General features: G+C 35.4%; 1 protein-coding gene across 1 annotated transcript in view; it reads right to left on the bottom strand.

Moving 5' to 3' along the window:
• The window catches only part of VTA1 (vesicle trafficking 1), a 63,596-nt gene that overhangs the window by 26,062 nt on the left and 15,030 nt on the right, over window positions 1–22,504 (bottom strand). The window contains exons 2-4 of the mRNA XM_045810093.2: window positions 18,111–18,205; window positions 15,272–15,399; window positions 14,076–14,151 (exon numbers count right to left, since the gene is read on the bottom strand). Of these exons, the coding sequence (XP_045666049.2) occupies window positions 14,076–14,151; window positions 15,272–15,399; window positions 18,111–18,205 (299 nt within the window). The remainder of the gene's footprint in view (window positions 1–14,075; window positions 14,152–15,271; window positions 15,400–18,110; window positions 18,206–22,504) is intronic.

The following is a 22,504-nucleotide window of genomic DNA, read 5'->3' as shown; positions in this document are numbered from 1 at the left end:
TCTACTCTATTTCCTACTATCTCCCCTCATTCCAGATGAGATTCTGTCTCACCTGCAGTCTTTTCTCATGCTAGTCTTCCTATGAACATGGCTTCCTCTTCTGACAAGTCTCCTTAGGCTCAGTTCAAATCTTTACTCTCTTATCAACCTCCCTGACGACTAGCAAGTGAATTCATCATTTATTCAAGTCAGTTACAGATGCTAAGTGTTGGGGATAACAGGATGAACAAAATAAGTCTGGACTTTAGAGTCCAAATTGAAAGCAACACAATAATTTCCATCACTAAATGTGGCATCTGTATTACCTGAAGTCTATGATATTTTCTTCACCTTTCTCTCTTAGGATTCTGCAATTCCATTATTATAAATATGAGGAAATGGAAGTACAAAACTAAATGACTTACCCAAGGTCACACTATTTTGCAGTGAAGCTATCCACTCAATTCAGGGCTACCCTAATAAGCTATAATTAGCATACTACAATTTGCAACTCAGGTGGAAATATATGAAATAAGGTAAAACTGGCTTTAAAAGGTCAGCTACTTAATGCATATTAATGTAGGCTATAATTTCGTATACATAAGAGGACCCTTTTGAAAGAAAATGAATAAATTGCTTAGGAAAGTTTAATTTGCCTTCTTTTGGGATCTTTAAAAATAGTACTGATTATTCTTGGCCCAAAATAATTTAACACCGTCTAAAGACTAAGTTTGGTTAAGTTGTATTGTGATAACTTTAGGATGTTCCTTCACTACTAATTTCATGGTAAAAAATAGTATGAAGATGTTTAAACCACGTTGGGTTCCTTCATTAGTATGTGAAGTTTACAAACGTTACTCTAACCTAAGATGGCTTCATTTTAGTAAATACATTTTTACAAAATTTCCCCAGAGCAGATAAATCAATACAACCATTTATTTTCTTATTACACACTATTTACAAGACACCCCCGCTAACTGGAGCTTATACTTCACAGAAGATTTTGGCAGTGGTAACTCAAAATTAATTTGCCTTCTGATTTTGTTCTCTTTAAAATAAAGGATGCCAGATATCGAAGAATATTTGAAGAGGAAAATTTCAAGATGTCAATATTTTTGAGATCTTTTAACTTCTTTTGGCTGATTAGACATCCTTTCTGGGAAACAGGAATTACAAAAAGAACTTTTACTTTTGTCCCTGGCCTCTAAGTTCCTGTTTTGTAACTGGATTGATGAGAATCACTGACAACTGCAAATTTTGGCCAGGAGAGTCAGCAGTGGTAAGAATTTTCATTTAATTTTTAAATCACGTGCACTTGCTACACTGAAGAATGACTGGTTAGCAAACACCAAACACAGGTTACCGCAGGGGTTCTCAAACCCCTGGTGCATGTAAGAATCACATCAGGATATAATAAAAAAAAATAAATTCTTAGCCCAAACTATGGAAAATTTGATGAAAATCATTTACTACTGCCATGAAAAAAAGTCACTTTGCAAGAAAATGCTCCCATTCTTCCTCTTGGATTTTTGTCTTGAACCCACCTAGTCAAGTTTTCATCCCCAACATACACTACAATTGCTTTTGTCAAGGTTACAGATTACTTCTCTCTTGCAAAATCCAAAGCTTAGAGGTCATCTTACTTGACTATCAGCATGAAAAGTTGAGCACTTCCTCCTCCTGGCAATGTCCTTTCACTGGGTTTCCTGGTTATCAAGGTCTTCTGGTTTTCTTTGCCTCGCTGGGTGCTCATGATTCTATTTATCTACAGGGTGGAGAACACACTGCAGGCTTCAGTTCTTGGACTTCCCCTCTTCTACCACTTTACCTGGGCAATCTCATCCAGTATAACGGTTTTAAATATCACCTTATGCTGCCAACTCCCAAATTCATATCTTCTGCTCAGCTTTCTCTTGTGAACTTTCAATTCACCTCAACGTTTCACTTGTACGCTGAGAGTTCAAAGCGTTCAAAGTTCAACACCAACGTCTGATCCTCTCCCACTAAATTTGTTCTTCCATGTCAGTAAATGGCAACTTCATTCTTGCCGTTTTTCAAGCCCAAACCACTGGAGTCATTTTTAGTTCTCTATTTCTCTTACAATCTACCAACAAATCTTTTAAAGTCTGTCAGCTCTCCATTCAAAATATATTCAGAGTCCAACTATTTCTCATCACCTCTTCTCCTGCAAATTCTGGTGTGAGCCAGTATTACTTCTCACTTTGATTATTTAAAAATGAACTAATGGGTCTCCCTATTTCCATCCTTGACCATTAGAAAGAAAGACTTTTTATTTTATTTGTTGATGAAGTACTTTAAAAATAGCACTTAAGTCCCATCAATTTCTCACCCTCACCACCTATCAATCTCCTCTCTCACTCTAGATTCAACTACACTATCTTCAATGATACTTCTTAAACTTGAACAGACCCTCTTTACGATATCTCAAAAGGTTTGCACTTTGTCTTGCGTCTTCCTGAACATTTTTACATTTCATTCCCTTATTTTCTTCAAGGCATTGCTAAAATGTTGCTTCTCAGTGAAGCCATCCCCATCCACTCTACTGAAATGAACCTTCCTATCTCTATGCTGAGTTTCACCATGGCACTTATCAAATTATTAACAAATTACAGTTAACAAATTATTAATTTGTTCCCTGTCCCCACCAGAGGACTGGGATTCCCATGAGGGAAGGGATTTTATTCATTGCCACATTACTTGTGCTTAGAACCATGCTTGATGTATCGTAGAGCTTAATACAATATTTGCTGATGAAGGAAAGGATAGTAGATTCTGGGAATCCATCTCTTTTTAAAATCAAATAACCCAAATGATTCTGAAGGTGGTTGTCTTGGAACCATACTTTGAAAAACACTGAACTGGAGTACAACATTTTTCCTAATGAATAAATGTGAATATTACACTTGTACATAGTTTTGACTTAGGCTCGCAAAGAAGGGTCAGTGGTTAGAGTTGAGGGTGTCTGTGAAACCCTCTCAATTATATGCAAAAATGCAATACATAAATGCATCGGAGAGAATCCAGTTTTCATAACATTTCAAAGCAGTTAATGATACAAAAGAAAGGACTTATCTCCAACTTGGTGGTAACATCAAAGAGAATACTTTTATATTCTTAGTCCCTCAATTCCCCCAAATATAGTATACAAACAAGGGGTCTGTTAAACTCCCAGAACAATGGACAAAATACAATGAGAAATGCTTGAAAAATATATATTCAACAAATTTATTACCACAATGACTCAAATACTGAAGTATTTATAGTCAGAAGTTATGTGTTTTTCCTAATGGAGATTTATTCAACATTTAAAAAATACATAAAATAATATATATATCTATAGTTCTGTTAAGTAACTTTTTATTTTATACCGTTTTATCAATCATAGAAAAAAGTTTTACAAAGAGTACGAGATACTGCCATATACTTTTCAGATTCCCCAAGTTTACAGTTTTATTGATCCAATAATATACACATATTTATGCATTATTAATATGCAAACTGCTTATTTATATATGCATTTTTTCTGTATCATTTAGGATTAAGTTGGAAGTCACTGTGCCTCTTACCCTTTCTTTACGCATTTTCTAGGATCCAGGACAATCTCATACACAAGGGTTATTAAAATCAGGAAATTTAACACTTTTACAAGAATACTCTCTGATCCACAGTTCCAACAAATTCTGTCAATTGTACCAATAGTGTCCCCAGTAGTTATTTCTCCCTTGGGTTAAATAATTTATTATTTAGTTGTCATGTCTTTTTAGTTTTTAATCTGAAACAGCCTTTGTTAATGTTTCTTGACCTTAACATTACAAAACAAAAATAAAAACAAAAAAAACCCAGCCTAGTTGTAAAACATCTATTTTTTAGGATTTATCTGATGTTTCCTCATGATTAGGTTCAGGTTATGCATTTTTAGCAGGATTAGCACTGAAGTGATGTTTGTCTTTCTCACTTCGCCTTATTAGAAGTCATATGGTATTGGCTGGTCCCAATACTGGTTGTGTCAGGTTTGATGACTTGGTTAAAGTGGTGTCAGACAGCTTTCTACAGTAGAAACTTACTATTCCCCCTTTAAAATTAATAAGCAATTTGAGGGAAGACATTAGAGACTAAAGTAAATATCCTGCTCTTCATCAAACTTCCCACCTATTAGTTTTAAGCCCCATTAATGATTTCTACCTCCATCATTATTTCTGTATTTATTAGAATTCTATTTTAAAGGGGATTCTCTATTTTTCTATTATTCATTCATTCATTCATTCATTCATTCATGTATTTCTCTGTATGTTTCAGACCCACTGATTCTTATTTTATTTGATGAGTTTTCATCTATTACTATCATTCCTTATTTTGATGCTCAAACTGTCCCTGACAATTTGACATGGGACAGTGGAAACCCTTTCCAGCTGGCTTCTGGATCCTTCTGACATGTCCCCAAGACCATATGAAGATTTTACTTTCTGGCACAAGACAAAGGTCCAATTCATCTAGTACATTTCCTGACCCAGTCCTAAATTCAGCCTTTTCTGTAAGAGTCCTGGTTCCTTTCATAGCTGAATGGTATTTAGAACCCAAAATCAGACACTGGGGTGCTCTCACTGCTATTGGTGCATCACTGCTTCTAGGTCCCTTCAGTACGGAGATATAAGAACTAAATTTTATGTGCATGTATACACTCATCTACATATGTATGCTCTATGTATATATACAAATATACATACTATACATATATACAGTTATAGCATACATACATACTACCTATGCTACTACATAATCACTATACTACCACATGTATCTACTTTGTTCTATTTATCTAATATATTTAAAAGTATGAATAATATAGACATATCCAATTCCAATCCAACACCATAATCCAATCTAGTCTTCTCGCATCCTACTGTAATTCTTTCCCCATAAGTGAGAAACCTAGTTCTCTCAGTGTATTTACTCATTTGCTCAATCCTAGAATACAGAGTAAGCAGTTTTAGAATTGCCAACCCAACAGCAGTAAGAAAAATCAAACCTACAAAAAACAGTTCAATATTTAATTTTTTGCAGTAATACTAATATACCTTGAGATGCATAAATCTTGTGTATAAGTTAGGTCGTTCTGACAAATAGATATACCTATACAAAATATATTCCTATCAAAAATATAACACTTCTAGTTCCCCAGAAGGTTCCTTTATAACCCTTTTCAGATCAATTTGTTCTTGCACCATCCCCGCCCAGATACAAATCCTAACTTTTTCAATAGAATAAATTTGTATATTGGAGTATTTTGTGTGAAGGGAATCAGTTTGTATTATTTGAGTCTTCTTTTGCTCAGCATAATCCCTTTAAGATTTATCCATGTTGTAGGGTGTATCAGTACTACCTTTTTAGAATTCAGTACAGCACAATTCATTTATCAAGTCCTCTGTCAGTAGACATCTGGGATGTTTCCAGCTCTGGGCTATTATGAATAAAGTTCCTATTAGCTCTCCTGAACAAGTCTTTTTCTGGACATAAGTTTCATTTCTCTTGGATAAACACCAAGGAGGAACTGCTGGGTAAAAGGGTAGGTGTATATTTAACTTCACAAAAATCTGCCAAATCTTTTCCCAAAGCGGTTATAACATTTATCATTTTCACCAAGCAATGTATGAAAGCTCTTGTTTTTCCACATTCTAGCCAATATTTGGCCAGTCTTTATTAACTACTGTTTTTAAACTACTTATTCTAACGACTGAGGGAGTGTTAACATCTCAAACTATGATTATGAATTTTTCTGTATTTTTATTTCTATCAATTTTTGTTTCATATAAAACTGTTATTATGTGTACATCTATAACTGTAATATCTTGTTGATGAACTGAACCTTTATTGCTATTAAATGTCCCATTTCACCTCTACTAACACATCTTCTTAAAGTTTACTTTGTCTAATATTAATGTGTTCACTTGGACTTTTATATACTTAGTATCTGTGTTGAATATTTTCTAGCCTTTCTTTTTCAAAATATGTGTTTCTGTACTTAAAAGGTGTCTCTTGTAAACAGTATAAAGTTATAGCTTGGTTTTTCAATCTAGTCTGAAAGTCTCTATTTTTAGAGTGTTAGTCCATTTACATTTATAGTATGTATTGATATAACTGTATTCAAATTTGCCAGTTGTTTTACATTAGTCCCATCTGTTTTTGTTACCCTCTCTTCCCTTTTTCTGCCTTCTTTTGGTTTTACCAAATATGTACAGTTATAATAATTTTTACTTAAATAGGCATATATCTTTTAAAGAAATGAAGGAAAAGAGAAAACACATAGCTTTTTAAAAAATGTTATCTACCTACATACTATGTCCAGTGTACTTCACTCCTTCCTATAAATCCAAGTTGCCATCTGGTATCATTTCCTTCAGTCTAAAAAAAAACTTTGTTTCTGCTGTTTTAGTTCTTTAGAGCAGATCTGCTAGCAATGAATTAATTTGCTTGAAAATGTCTTATTTTACCTTCATATTTTGAAGGATAGCTTTGTCTATATAGAATTCTGAATTATGGGGGGGGTTTTTTGCTTGTTTTTCTTTCTTTTTTCTTTCAGTACTTTAAATATGTCAATTTCATTATCATTTTGCCACTTTTTTAAAAAATGAGAAGTCAACCATCCTTCAAAGCACTGTTACCTTGTGTATAATGTACTGTTTGCCAAGACTGCTCTTTCAAGATTCTCTCTTTCGTCACTGAACTTCACTAGTTTGCCTATAATATTCTCAGGCGTGATTTCTTTTTATTTATTTTACTTGGGGTTCACTGAATTTGCTGGATCCAATTTAGAAAAACTATGGTCATTATTTCCTCAAATATCTTTTCTTCTACATTCTCCCTCCACTCTCTTTCTTGGGACTCCAACTGCACATGTTGGACCTCCAAATATGGTAGTAATATATAATGGCTCTCTATTTTTTTTAACAGATTCATGTTAAGTAAGTACATAAAATTGAGTTTAGGATAGTTCCCATTAAAGTTTTCATGTATTTGCTGATGCCCTTTGTAAATATAGCACACTAGACCATTATCCACCTACTAGTAAAAGCAAGAACTCCTGTTTTTTTAAGCATCTACTACTTACTAAAAGCTTTACATACATTTCTCATTTGAAGTCTAGGAGTACTTGACGAAACAGATACTACAATTTTCTTCACCTTATAGACGTGGGAACAGGCTTACATAATTCAAATAACTTACCAAAGTCACACAGTTATGAAGTGGCGTATGGACTTCTGAGGCCAATGCCTGTAGTATTATTAGTCACATTATCTTAACACTGCATGCAAACATACACCACTCATTCACAATTGATTGTTAGGTGCAAGACACTGTTCTTGGCAATCATTACACAGAAATGAATTTAAAGTATGTGGAATTCCTACTCTACTAAGAGAGACGATCCTCATATTTTTCTGTTATTGTAACTGCTAAGAATGAGACCTTCAGTGTACATACAGTAAGAGCATGAAAACCTAAGGTATGGTGTATGTCCTGAACACATGCTTTTGTAAGCGCATGAATCTTCTCCTGGTCCACCATGGCTTCCTAGGTTATCAATAAGATGTTGCTTAATTCAGAACCTTTCAGTACAAATGGATACTTTAAACAGATTACTTCCTTCCCAACCTGCTGTTCACATACATAATCACTGCAGAGATCTGCAAAGCTGTTTTCTGAGCAGGGAAAGTCAGACTGGTATAAACAGGATTCCCTGGGGGCTTCCAGAGAGGGCTCCAGATCACTGCCAATCAAAATGCGGTCCCAGGCCCAGTGTGCAAACCGTATATGAGTTTGTGACAAGACTGTACAGAAACTGAGAGTATTTAGAAAACAACAAATTAGGCTTGGATTTTACAGGTCTTTTTTTAACTTTTTAAATAATTCAATAATTATTTGTATTTTACAAAACTATCAGTCTGCAACAGAATGGAAATTACAAATTGAAAAAAAACCTGGATGTTCATCACACAGAGTTTGAGAACACTGTTCTGGGCCATAGCATCTGGGGACAAGGTACTTAATTTATTTTCCAGACTCTTGGTTTTCTTACTGTAATTCAGAGTTGTAAAAGGTGAAATAAGGTGTATCTAAATTGTCTAGGCATACTGCCAGGCAAATGGCAGGAGTGAAATGTCTAGCCTGTACTCTATCATTACTATATCATATGTCTTCATGATTAGTTTTTTGCTTTTCTTCCCACATTAGAACACAAGTTCTGTGAGGGCAGAAAAGCACACCATATTCACTTGATTCCCTCCAAATTAGCAGAAACTCAATAGATAAGAATAGTATTATCATCTTTTACCTGTGATTTTTATATTCTTCCTAAATTAGCAGTATTAAACCTAAACGAAAGACTACGAAGGAAAAAAGGCAAAATGCTGTCTGCTCCCCAACATGCTAGAAGTGAAACAAACTAAAATACAATAAAAGTCTTTCAACAGTATTGGCCATGAACAGACTGCAAAAGATGCTAAAGGAGGAAAACGAAGTATTTGTTTTGAACATCCCTCGCTTTAAAATACAAAATTAAAAATGTTAATATATATTCTGGTGATTCTAGCCCTAAAACTGGGACACTGATTTCTATATAGCTATAGAAATGCTAGAGGTTTATACAACATATTTAAATACTGAGATGGAATTACACAAGGCACAGTTAAAAGAGTTAAATAGGTATAACTAAAACAGAGATAGAAGAATTAAAAAACAGAATAGTGGCAGGTAAAATATTTTAAAAAACCAATTGTAGACTAAAGAAAATACAGACTTTATTTTTGTGCAACTATGAATAATGATGTGAATTTAAAAGGAAAAATAACAGGAAATAACCAAGAAAAATCCTGTGAGTAAATGAGAGCTAGTACATTTTAGAAGACTTAAGAAATAAGTTCTGTGTAAACGAGTCTGAACATCATCTCCACCTACAGATAGAAAAATGAAAAGCTGAACTGTAGCAACATCTGAAACATCAACTATCAGCCATTGTTTTTTACTCTGAGATTTTACTCAGGGTGAAAATTTACACTCAGTGCCAAAGAAGATGTAAGAGTAGAATGAGACAAAGTCCCCTCTTGCAAGGACTTGTGCTATAATTTATTCCAAAATATAATCTATAAAACTTAAAGCAATATATTATAGTATAATATTCATACTCTAGAGGTGGAACAGTTGAGAGAATGGGCAAGAGTAATGTAACAGACTCGAAGAGAAGGTAAGGCTTAGGCAAGCAGGCTAAACACACAACAGTTATTAATGGTAGAAACCGAACAGCAGTAAGGAGACTGGTCTGACGAACATGAAACAACATAAAAGAGGATTGGGAAGAAGTACCACAGGCAGGAGCCTGGACTTGCAATGCCAGAAAGTGTTACAGTAACAGAGGAAAATATATTGTAGAGAAGAAGAAGCCCAAATAGGAAAATAAATTAGGTAAACTGCAGTCATGCAGCTTGTGAACCAGTGGCCTAGTAAAACAACAACAAAAACAAAAACAGCAACAACAAAAAAACTAGAATGCTAACTAAAAAATAATTTAATTAGAAGATTCAAAATCTTCACATACAAATGTCATACAGAAGGCCCCAGGTGTTCAGCTTGCCCACTCCCCGCGCTGCAATGCTAGCTTTCTTCTCCCTTCCTCCTACTAGAAATTTGTTCTGTGTGATCGTATTTTCAGTGGGTCTACTTTTTACTTTCGTTTATACAACCTCCTATAGAGTTTTCACACCTCCTTTTGTATCTTCTAGCCGAAAACTATTTTTGTCTCTCTCCTTTTCTTTTTCTGTTTGCTTTTTCATCTTTGTCTTTTGTTCCTTTCCCATCACCTCTCCCCCGTGTGGAATATATACTCCTAGAGACTGGTGGAGCTGCAGAGGGCCTCAGAGACCTACTCATCCAGGCTTCCCACCTTACAGAAGAAAAACCAAGTCCAAAGAAGTAAAATGATTTCTTGGTTTAGAGTTCAGTGGGGCTTGCCTCTGACAATCACTATCTCTTTCCTTTTAAAATAAATTTCAGAGCTGATAGCGAACAAATGAGTATTTTAAAAACTTTAGAAAACGTTAATTTAAAAACCACCATTCCCTTGTTCATCAAGACGATAAAATTAAAGAGTATTTTAAAATACACAAAAAATTACGAGACAATTATAATGCCTTTCCCCTCCCATTTTCTGTTGTTAAAGATTTTAGTGTTTCTCAAAAGAGCGCTCTTTGAGAAGCAAGGAAAACAACTATTTTTGAGGAATGTTTTAGCTTTGTTAAGAAGCTCTGGTGTATTCTGTAGTTAAATGCAGCACTATACTTACCTTATAAATGAATGAATAAGTTATAGAGTCCTGAACTATACCCACAGGAGGATATATTTAAAAAAAAAAAAAATCTGCCTACCTGAAATCCTTAAACTCATTCTTTTCCCACCTTTCTGTTTCCTGTCTGTGTCTCTGCTAGTGTTTTCCAAGTACAGGATGTAACTATAGTGGAAGCGGAAAGGAGGGAATGAGTTAAAACTGCTAAATGATTTGAGTGACCAGTTTATACCCACAGTTTTTAAACAGCTCATCTTTTTAATAGTTATTTTGAAGTAAAAAATGTTATAAGAGTTTGTGCCTTGTTTTAGGCATATCAGGCTTAAATCACAAGAAAATAAGTACAAGCCCTAGATTTTCTTAAGACAGCAACGAGGACCTACGGGAAAGGGTTGATGCCCATCACCATCCTGGTCATCTATACCAAAGACAAGCTGGTAAATCACAGCTAGAAAAAACAACATTAAAGTAAGAGAAAAAAAGAATTTGTAACTAGGCTGACAAACTGGTTGGCCTAGGGATTATGTTAGTGGCAGATCAACAGTCTCACCCATATTTTACTTTCCTTGTTGGCTGACTTTATTAAGTCAACCTTAGTTCACGGGCAAGTCAGTTCGTAAGTCATGTAAGGATAAGATCACTGTATGATACTGAATATGAGAAGCATCAGCACTGTATGTCAAGCAGTTTGTAAATTTTGATATACACAACTTTCACTGAATGTCCAAATTTTGCACGTTATAACCGACATGTGTAAATTAGTGAAAAGCACCTACAGATCATTAAACACTAATTGTGCATACACACATTCCTTGATTGAAATATGCATGACTTACATGGTGACTTACATGATGAAGACCCAAGGAATAACCTCAACCCAATCAAATAACAACAAGAACTTCCCTTTCAGGCTGGCCTTAGAATGCCTAACTTCTTTTCTCTGTACCATTTCAGACCCTTCCAGCTAGCTGGGTCCTTTAACCACCAACACAGATGCTATTTCCTACTGTAGTCTAGTACCAGGCAAGGCAGAAGAGCTCAGGTAGCAGGCTGGGTGGTGAGACAGGGAAAGAAAAGAGTGCCAACATTCTGGGGAAATGACCCTTTACTCTGTTCCTACATACATCCTTTAGCATCCTCAGTCTCTAAACAATCTCACCCACTCCTTTGGAAGCCCTTTCCTTTGCCCTACTCAGAGTCCTGCCCTAGTTGCAACATTTGAGTAACTAAGGAAGTTGCTCTTTGTTAAGGATATGTAAATATAAACCTAAACTTTTTTCTGAAATGCAGATGAACCTCACGCTAATTATGTGTGCAGGTTACCTATGTATCTTTTAAATCAGAAAAAAAAAAAAAGCAAAACCTGCATTACTCAGTTAAGACTTCTAAACATTTTGTTTTTCCTGTATCTATTACTTTACCTATTATCTGGGGTCCTCGTGGTTGGCATCTGTAAGTTCAAAGGACCCTGGTCTTCCTTCTGAGATAGGGGAGCAGCTTCCCTAAGTAGGAGCAGGTGGGAGGAGGCAAGGAGTAGCCCTCTTGGAAGTACTGCGCAAATGGATCTGCTACTCTGTCACTCTGCTGTATCATAATCTTCTCTGATATCTTGAGTATCTCCGCTTCTTTATTTCTGTATTCACGTCTTCCTCTTGCATTTTCAATGTAAGTGTTTACCAGGATGTTTACTTGACCATCTTCTCTTTCAAAACTGTCCTCTTACATGAGGGTGTGTCTAATCTAACTTGAATTGTCATCTCTGCTTTTCAGATTTCTAGTCTTATTTCCAAGAGTCTCATGCTGATTTATTTCTGGATGCCATACCTACACCTCAGATTTTACAATCTGTCTGCACATACTATTTTTCCTCAAATAAAAAACCCACCTTGTACAAAGTTCTACAATAATCATTAACTACTTCTTTTGTCAAATGACTTGTAGTTCTTCCTCAGCCTAAGCCTAGTTCATTCCACAGATTCCTATCACAGAAAGCACACCAGAATATAGTTCTTTATTCAAAAAACCCACTAAATGGGGCGCCCGGGTGGCTCAGTCAGTTAGCGTCTGCCTTCGGCTGAGATCATGATCCCAGAGTCCTGGGATCGAGCCCAGCATTGAGCCCTGCACTGGGCTCCAGGCTCAGCCGGGAGCCCGCTTCTCCCCCTCCTTCTGCCTCTCCGCCTGCTTGTACTGTCCAATTAATAAAATCTTAAAAAAAAAAAAAATCCACTAACTGAAGGTTCCAGGCCTTTTATTGTCTGTCTGATCTGTCTTACGACTTATTTTTTTAATCTGAACTCATTATTCTCCTTCACCCTACCTGGTACTTTCTAAAACCATACGAACTATCTAAAACTTCAAAGAGGACTAGTCCATCATCATGTTTAAACCACTTCTGTATCTTCAAGTAGCTAGCATAGTGCCACACACCAGAAAAAGAGGAAAAAGAACTCCAAATCAGTCATAACACAAGATGGGAGTAGAGAGGGAGCTAAACAGAGTGGATTCACAGGGCCTTCAGAATACAAAAAAAGGTATAACCACTGGGAAGCATTTTAGGTTTCATGCTCCAGGTCTCAGTTTTCTCTTATACTACTCTGTCTCAAGGCAACTAGAAAACATGACTTTTCAATGGGCATTGCCCCATACCCTAGAGGGTGTTTTAGAAATATCTGGGGGTGGTTTCTGGTTAGCAGAATGATTGGGAAATGCTGTGAGGGCAACGCTGGGGATGCTTGATGTTTTGAAACAAAAGGGACAGTCCCACATAATAAAAAATTGTTCTTCATTGGGCACAACCTTGAAATGTCCTACACATCTCTTTTGCAGTAATGCAAAAACCTAGCTTATAATCATCAAGCCCAGAGTCTAACTTTGTTTTAAACATAAAAAATTTTTTGCAGTTTTGCTGTATTGTTTATGAAAATGTAAACATCTCATACATAGATTATACTTTGCTTTGTTTGGAACTTCACTATGAACTGCTCATCATTTAGGAAAAAATCATGTCACAGAAAGCAACACTCTTCATAAATTTCAAATCACTAATATAACATGCCTTTATCAGCTTCATTTGTAGCTCTTTTTTTCTTTCTATTTCAGATTAATATCTCCTCTCTCAAAAAACACATTTTCCATGCCAATGGTAAAGCATGCTACAGTGAAAACAACACTGAATTCAGAGCAATAAACTGTTTGTCACTTAGCCTCAATTTACTCGTGTATAAAATGAATATATGCTCTACTTATCTTAGAGGTTATGAAAAACAAAATGCTAAAATGGATATGAAGTACCTCAAAAATATCAAGTTCTATGTATACTTTACAATAAAACAAATCAAAATATTTGATTAAAAATGAAATAAGAAAACGAAGTCCTAAAAGCCCCTGCCTCCAATTATTTACCAAATAATAGTGTAGAAATTTAATAGCATACAGGAATAGTAATATTTAAGCACTTAATAAAATCAAACCCTAAACTTGTGCTGCCCAACAAAGTAGCTGTGCATTTGCTAACTGTAAAATTCACACTAGATTTAAGGAACTTACTATAAATATATTATTAAGAATTATTTCATCTTACTTTACAAATGTGGCCAGTAGAAAATTTAAAATTACATTTTTTGTTTATACTACATTTCTGACAGGCATGCTGCTCTAAGGAAGAAATGCAATTACAAAACTCATAAAGAGCAACAATATTGAGCTTAGGCTAACAAAACAATAAAAAATGTACACTCACTTCATCAGTGAGTTCTCCAAACACTGTTATGACATCTATTAAAAGACTTGCAGTATAGAAGGACTTGATCATGTTTCTAAAAGAGAAGAGAAAACTGGTTTAGCTAAATGAAAAACATTAAGCTGCAGAATTAGTCATATAACTGTAAGAAAAAAAAAATTCCAGTGTTTACAAAAGTACTCTGTAATTAATGTTTTAAATAAAATCAGATTTTAAGAACACAATGAAGCTCCTTCTGTAATCTGTTATTAGGAGAAAGTAACAACATTCATATTACAAATAAATATACTACAGCAAGGTTTTATAGTATACTTTTTATTAAAAAATGCAAATTAAGAGGAGTGCCTGGGTGTCTCAGTTGATTAAGTGTCTAACTCTTGATTCTGGCTCAGGTTGTGATCTCAGGGTCATGAGATGGAGCCCTGATCCACGCATGGAGTCTGCTTAAAATTCTCTCTCTCTCTCTCTCTCTCTCTTCGGGCCCCTGGGTGGCTCAGTCGTTAATCGTCTGCCTTCGGCTCAGGTCATGATCCCAGGACCCTGGAATCAAACCCTGCATCGGGCTCCCCACTCAGCGGGAAGCCTGCTTCTCCCTCTCCCATTCCCCCTGCTGGTGTTCCCACTCTCGCTATGTCTCTCTCTGTCCAATAAATAAATAAAATCTTAAAAAAAAAAAAAAAAAAAAAGATTCTCTCTCTCTCTCCCTCTCCCTCTGTCCCGTCTCCCCCACCCCCACCAGCACTTGCACAGGCCCTAAGGAAAAAAAAAAAGCAATTACAGTGTTATCTAAATCTGTATCAAGCCATGTGCGTTTCTTTGCATTTAAGTATTATTAAAATAATAACAAATCATTTGAATTAGCAGGTTGCGATAATTTAAAAAATCAGTATCATTGTACCAGGCTGTCACTGGCTAAAATCAACTCTTAGATTTTACCAAATGTTAAAGAATGGCCACTTGGAGTATAATTACTGAAAAAATAAATCTACCCTGGCTATTCTTCTGTCAGCCATTTTCTCTAAAAAGACAGGATTATTCTTGTAAACCAAAAATCATTCTTCTGACATTCTACAAGTAATTAAAAAAAAATCTAAATCATTATTCAAGAAGTCTGAAAGTATCCAATGGAAAATTGGATAATTCCAGTTACACAGTAACTAAACTTACAATTTTAATTTTTCTTTTGCTTTACTTACTTATGAAATCGTCCAGCACGATCTTCATTATCTGCATACAAAAACATTTTCAAAGCATAATTCTCCAAATGGGCACAACCAACTATTTCTTGAGTAATAGCTTCATTATCACCCAACTGCTTCTTAAGCTAAAATTAAATCAGATACAAAGTTTAAGATTTTGGACTCACAGAAATGTATGCTTAAATACAAATAATCCTAAGAATCATTTAAAATTTTAAAAATTATTTTACATTCATTTCAGTAAAAGATGTATCAAAGAAATCTCCCACGAATTGCTCTGCCGCAGCCCAAGGGTTTTTAGAATAAAATCCAGTGTTTACAAAATTTTGAAGAAACACAGTCATGATAACCTGAAAGGATAATTCAGCTCTAAAAATCAAAATAACCAACAATAAAAAGATAACACATCCAACTATCTATGTAAAGCATCAGGTAAATATTTCAAAATGATAGCCAACATACCATCAGGTATCCTAAAAATGGAATTAGGAAAATCTCTAATCATAATGTAAAATTTTAATTTATTCCCATTTCAATTTCTTCTATCAAATATATAAAATATGATTACAGAAATCATTATATCCTAAAATAGTATTGCCCAGAGCATACTGTGTAAAAACACAGATCTAATTCTATAGTATGACATTACAAACTCAGAAAAGGATTACAGAAGTTTTTAAAATTTAGACAAATATATACCTCGTTAACACAATTCACAACTGTAAATTTTTAGTCAGTACATCCTTTTCCTACACGATATTTTAAACACAACAAACTAAAAGTTCCTACATCTTACTCAGACTGTTGTACTGGAATGAAATGGCTTTCTGGAATATTAGATCTGAGTACCACACTACTGTTTAAAAATGGCTTTTCTTGAAAATGTTATAAAGTAAAAAATTAAATTCAAAAAGGCTTCAGGATTCTTCACAAAATCAGCAAAATAAATATTCTCATACAACAGAAATATAAGTTCCAGAAGAGATTTAATGTTGGAATTTAAGGATGTTTTAGCTATGCTTTCCTGAACAAAAACAGGAAAAAAAACCCCACATGTAACACTAGTTTACTATATCCACACCATGAAATACTTTAATTCTAGATCTACTTCTAGAAGTGGATTTAATTTTAGAAAGTCGGAATATGTCACTTCATCTCATCTGCAACATGAAATATCTGGCAGCAAAAACATAATACACTCAGTTCTCCAACTGTAATTAATCTAAACATTACAGCGCAGGCAGATGGGATAGACTCACATGGAACAGATTTATTCTACCCATTATTTTAGGTAATAATAAACTCCTGCTGAGTTCCTTTACAAATGTGATTTTAGACTTCGCTTATTATAAAGAACTATTTTGAGTTCTGTCTTATCCATAAGGTATTTCAGTTATTACTGTTATATTGTGAAATTAATAAAGAAATATATTCTATACAAAGTCTGTTAGCAATATGATTTTATAAATGTACTACTATGTGTGAGACACATTCCTCCTCTCATCCCCTAACCTCACCTTCCAAAAAAAAAAAGAGTACTCAAATTTTTCCTGTTCCTACAGAAGCCACGTTAGAAGCGGAAGGACAGAGAGGCTTCAAGGGCAGCTGGACTGCCATCAGTGGTGCCACTAGGTCCAGTGGGTGGTTAATAGTAGCAATGACAGGGACTCTGGGTCAGAAGGCCAGACATCCATACCAAGTTAGAACCCTACTGCCCATGGCTGTCTAATGTAGCTAGGTTTTAATCTGAATAACTTTCAATATTTATAAAAGCTCTGGGCTATTATAAATGTTTTGATTTTTAATATATCTAAAATTTCATCGCTCTACATATATTAATGCAACTAGTTAAATATTTAGGTTTCTAATTCTCTTGAGCAGGTCACATAACTAATAAAGTAAATAAAAAGCTGTAGCTATCAGGGGCACCTGGGTGGCACAGTCATTAACCGTCTGCCTTTGGCTCGGGTCATGATCCCAGGGTCCTGGGATCGAGCCCCACATCGGGCTCCCTGCTTGTGTTCCCTCTCTCGCTGTCTGTCAAATTAATAAAATCTTGAAAAAAAAAAAAAAAAAAAGCTGTAGCTATCAATATAACAGACTCGAAGAGATAAATTAATGAGTAGACCCTGACACTTTAAAAGAAAAACCATGACAGCTGGGCAGGGGAGGCACAGGGTGGAGTCCTGATTATTAAGTTGTATTACTATGGCTACCCCTGCCTTCCTGCACCGGCACCCAATCTAACCCATTCAATTTTCCCTGGATTGGTGCCTCTATATAACCTGTAAAATTATACCATGGTTCAAGAAGGTGACTCATACATTAGTCACCTACCACCTTTCTGCTAGCAGGGAAGAATGCCTGGACCATAAAATTATCTTGTCCTGGTACCAAGAGTGAGACAAAGAGTAAATTAGGCAACTGATACCATTCCCTGCATTGTCCCTTTCACTAAATAAATAGCCCATTTCATTATTGTAAGAGCTATTTAAGAACTCCCAAATCAATCATCCATGTGATTGTATGAAGTAGATTAGAAAGGGTTTGTCACTTATGAAAGAACGACTCAAAGGTCATCTATAATAACATCTACAATAACAAGATATAATGGTATATGCAAAGACACTGAAATCTACTTTAACTTATGCTTACAATTCCCTTAGCAGTAAGATGTAAATAAAAAAAAAAAAGTGTCTAGTTTTTCCTCACTTGTAATGACATTGCTTGATGGCTGCCAAGAGGAAGAACTAAAATGGCAAAATACACATCCACAAATATAATAAAATGCCACTTAAACGTCAATCAGGAAATAAATGATCAGCGTTTAACTTACAGCTTCTAACTGATCCATTAGCTTTGATAAAAATTTACGACAGTCAGGAGTTTTACTATCAATCTTCATTCCAGTTTGCATTGCATATAAACGGCCTACAAAGAAAAGAAAAATGAGATGACTTGAACAATTTCCATTACTGAATGTTTAAAATACATGTTCTGTCTAATAAATGATTTAAAATCTAAGTGAATTTAGAAATAAAACTCTGATTTACTATGGATCTTATTTACAAAAATAAAGAACACACAAATATTATCCAAAGAATGTAACAGATTCATGATGATAACAGTTTTTTTGTTTTTGTTTTTGTTTAAACTGTCCTCCAAATCAGATTACCAATATGCAGTTATATCTCCAACATACTGCAAGCACCATTTCCCCAAACCCACAAAAAAAAAAGCACAAAAAACAAAAATCAAAACTGGTATTATTGAACTTACTACTCAGTCTCAAGATTTTATGTGATATTTCCTTTTCACTACTAAAAAAGTACTGCATATTTACTGGATAGCTCTATATCCACCTTTATGAATTAGGAGTAGCTATCAAAATAAAAGAAAAAATCTGCCAAATTTTCCATTGCGTTGTTTGCTTTTCAACAAATTGCCTTGTGGCGGTTCTTTATATAATATAAAGGAGGGATATGTTTTTCCCCTCAAACAGCATCTTGTGAACACTATCCCCCTTCCCTGCTGTCCTGTTCTTTTAACAGGTATTCATCATCTACTTATTTATCCACCGGCTCCAACTCGAATTTATTTATTTATTTATTTATTTATTTATTTTTAAAAGATTTTTTTTTTTTTTTTTTTTTATTCAACAGAGATAGAGACAGCCAGCGAGAGAGGGAACACAAGCAGGGGGAGTGGGAGAGGAAGAAGCAGGCTCATAGCAGAAGAGCCTGATGTGGGGCTCGATCCCAGATCGCCGGGATCACGCCCTGAGCCGAAGGCAGACGCTTAACCGCTATGCCACCCAGGCGCCCCTCCAACTCGAATTTAAGCTCTGTGATGATGACTATTTTAGTCTATTTGGTTTGCTGATGTACCCTTGGCATCCAGGATAGTGCTTGGCCTTCAATAAACATTTTCTGAATAGATAAATACATGGATGAAAGAATAGCTCATTCTGATTTAAATGCTACTTTTATCATTCATTATCATATATTAAGCTTCCATGGGATAAAAGGGCCCAATTCTGTATACTGTCTATCCTGCTTCATTAGTCTACTAGCCTATCACCGCTTTATTTACTACAGCTTTATAACATAGGTTGGTATCTGTTAGTTACTCTCAAGATTTCCAATTATGCCTACTCAATGGTAGCTTCTTTAGAAATGTATTAAGATACACGATACACATTTATTTTGTTTTTAATTTTAAAAGCTTTATCTGAAGAAACTACTTTTTACTACTTAGGCTTTTAGGACTATCTCATATTACAGAGTTTGATGTTTAACTTATTAATGGATTTATTTTCACATATCAAATTTCAGGGTTTGATCCATCTAGTTATTAATGAGAGAAAAAAAAATGGAGTTCCAAAAGTACTGTACAGATTTACATCGCCACACAGTATGAAAAGCATGTTGCTTTTGTTTTCTCTGCACACCAGCAAGCACTGGGTATCACTTTGACCCAAAACCAAATTCTAATTTGAAAAACAAAAAAACCCGCTCATTTTAAATGTCTCTTGCTTTGATAACAAATGTGACCAAATTTCCTTTTCCTTTTTTTAACCAGTCATATTTTTTTTTTAGCAACATGGCTAGGTCCTTTACCCATTTGTCTCTAAGGTTTTAATCATCTCTCCCCACCCCCACACCTCTTAAAACATGGTTGAACACCTTCTCCTTTTAAACCAGTCACATCTCTTCTGAGCTGTTCAAGATCTGTGCCTGTCTTTGCTCCTTTTCTTCTTATAACTGTGACTGAACTCCCCAACACTTCCTCTTTGTGAGCTGTTCAGGTTTCTTCTCCCAATGTTTTTGTTGCATTTCTTCTTCTACGGTACATCACATGAGCTCTTTGGAAAATAAACATATTGGCTGCAAATATCATGCCATCTTTCACTTTCTTTTTTTCTTTTTTTAAATATTTTATTTATTTATTTGACAGAAAGAGAGAGACAGCCAGCGAGAGAGGGAACACAAGCAGGGGGAGTGGGAGAGGAAAAAGCAGGCTCCCAGCGGAGCAGGGAACCTGATGCCGGCTCGGTCTCAGGACCCTGGGATCACGCCCTGGGCCAAAGGCAGACGCTTAATGACTGAGCCACCCAGGCGCCCCCATCTTTCAATTTCTGAATGCGGTTTTAAAACACAGAGACTTGAAATATTTATGTGCTCAAAGCTATTATTTCCCTGTAAATATTAAGCTTGGAAAAGTTCTTTTATCTCTAAGGGACTAGATACTCAGTTACATGATTTTTCTTGTTTTTCCTATGGTTTTAATTTTTCAAATTTAACTCTTTAACTTGCATTTCCTCTCCTCCACAAGTTACCAGCACCTATCTCAAATACATTTAATAAATGATCCCTCCTTTCTCTAATGATTTTGTGGTTCCCTCTTTAATATATTTTAACTTTTTAAAAAATCATTTTTAAAAGACTTTATTTGAGAGAAAGTGTGCGCACAAGCTGGGGAAGGGGGGGGGGAGGACACATGCGGACTTAAGCACTGAGCACAGAACCCAACCTGGGGCTCGATCCCACAACCCTGAGATCATTACCTGAGCTGAAATCAAGAGTCCAATGCTCAACCGCCTGAGCCACCCAGTACCCCTGCATATTTTATTTTTTATGTTTCCTGGCTAATTGATTTGCTGAGATCACAGATCAAATGCCATCTCTAGAGCATAACAGTATCTCTAAGTGATAATATGCTTTTTCTTCCCCCAAATTTAATCTTGCTATGTCTTACTGTATTACCAAAATTTTACCAAGAATTTTATATGTTCTTGCACTTATTTTTAAGAGGAAGGCTTCTGCTTAAGAGTAGGCATCAATTCCATGCCAGGTTACTCATATTTCCCCAAAGAGAGTCCCTACCCTATGCTATATTGAAACCGTGGCCTTTGGTACCTCCATGATCCCAGGGATTGGCAAGATAACTGGCTAGGATGTGGAAAAGAAAATCTTAGCATTTCTACTGATAATTTTTAATCATTCTTTAAAAATTTCTATGTTTCTGTATCTTTAATAATACATGTATTTTTAGAATATAGTATTTGTATATCAATATGTAAATAATATAGAACTTGCATAATATGTTAGAGATTAATTTCTTTAACTCATATGGATAGGTGATCATAAGGTTAAGAATCACTACTCATTACATCCTTACTCCCCTCAACTATAAACTGTATTTTCTTACCCCAACCTAGCCCATACGTCTTCCACAGGGCCCCCCATTCTTTTACCATAATCCCTGGAATTACTGCTTTATAATCACCAAAATCCCCTGTATCTCCTCAGATTCCTTCTCCCTCTTTGTCTTAACTAAGCCCTATATGTCACTTGAAGAAATTCTCTTACATTCTTCGTATGTCAGGATTGGAAAGTATGATTGGTTTTTTTCTTTGCATCCCACTGCTACTTACAGTATTCTCTCAATGTCTTCTAAACACACTGGTCTAAAGCTCAAGTCCCTCTTTTCCACCTGATCTTGTTAATGCTCGTAATTGACCAAGGACCTCACGGTCCTTCCTTGTCCTTCCATAATCTTGAAAATCTGGCTGTTCACATGGATAATTAATACTTGTGGCAGAGACTACTAACTGCCTGCCCACATTCTTTCTTCCTACCTTTTTTGCTAATGAGACCCCTACATTATTAAAGGGGGGGGATTGTAATGTACCTAGCCAAAATAGTACATTTCCCAGCATTCTTCAAAGCCAAATATGGCCATTCAACTAAGACTGGTACCATGTTATCAGAAGTTGCTGGGAGAGAATTCTGGAAGTAATCTTAAAGGAGAAATAACAGCAGGGGAAAGATCCTACTGACACTTTCCCCCTTCTCCTTCCTGCTGCCTAAAACAGAAATGGTATGACTGAAACACTAGTAGACATCTTAGACCACAAGGCAACCTTGGAAATGGTAATCATGTGTGTTGGCTTGAAAATTTGAAATTGGAAAGTGCTTGGGTCCCTGATGACTTCATGGAATTGACACACGTTGGTTACTGACAACATCAGACTTTGTTTTAAATGAGGGAGTGAGTCCTTATCTGACTTAGCTACTGTTATTTTGGATTTTCAGCAATAAGAAAGCAAATCTAATCCTAATTAATACACAGAACCATGCTCTCAATTCTTATTAACCCTAGTAATTGTAGGCACTCTCCCATACAAGCCACTCACTCCATAATTAAATTACAATCTCAAGCTGTGAT

This window comes from Ursus americanus, chromosome 11 (genome assembly GCF_024610735.1).
Source record: "Ursus americanus isolate L20-20 chromosome 11, mUrsAme1.1.p, whole genome shotgun sequence".
NCBI lineage: Eukaryota > Metazoa > Chordata > Mammalia > Carnivora > Ursidae > Ursus > Ursus americanus.
The sequence above is the reverse complement of the archived record's forward strand: the minus strand, read 5'-3'. Positions and strand labels throughout refer to the sequence as shown.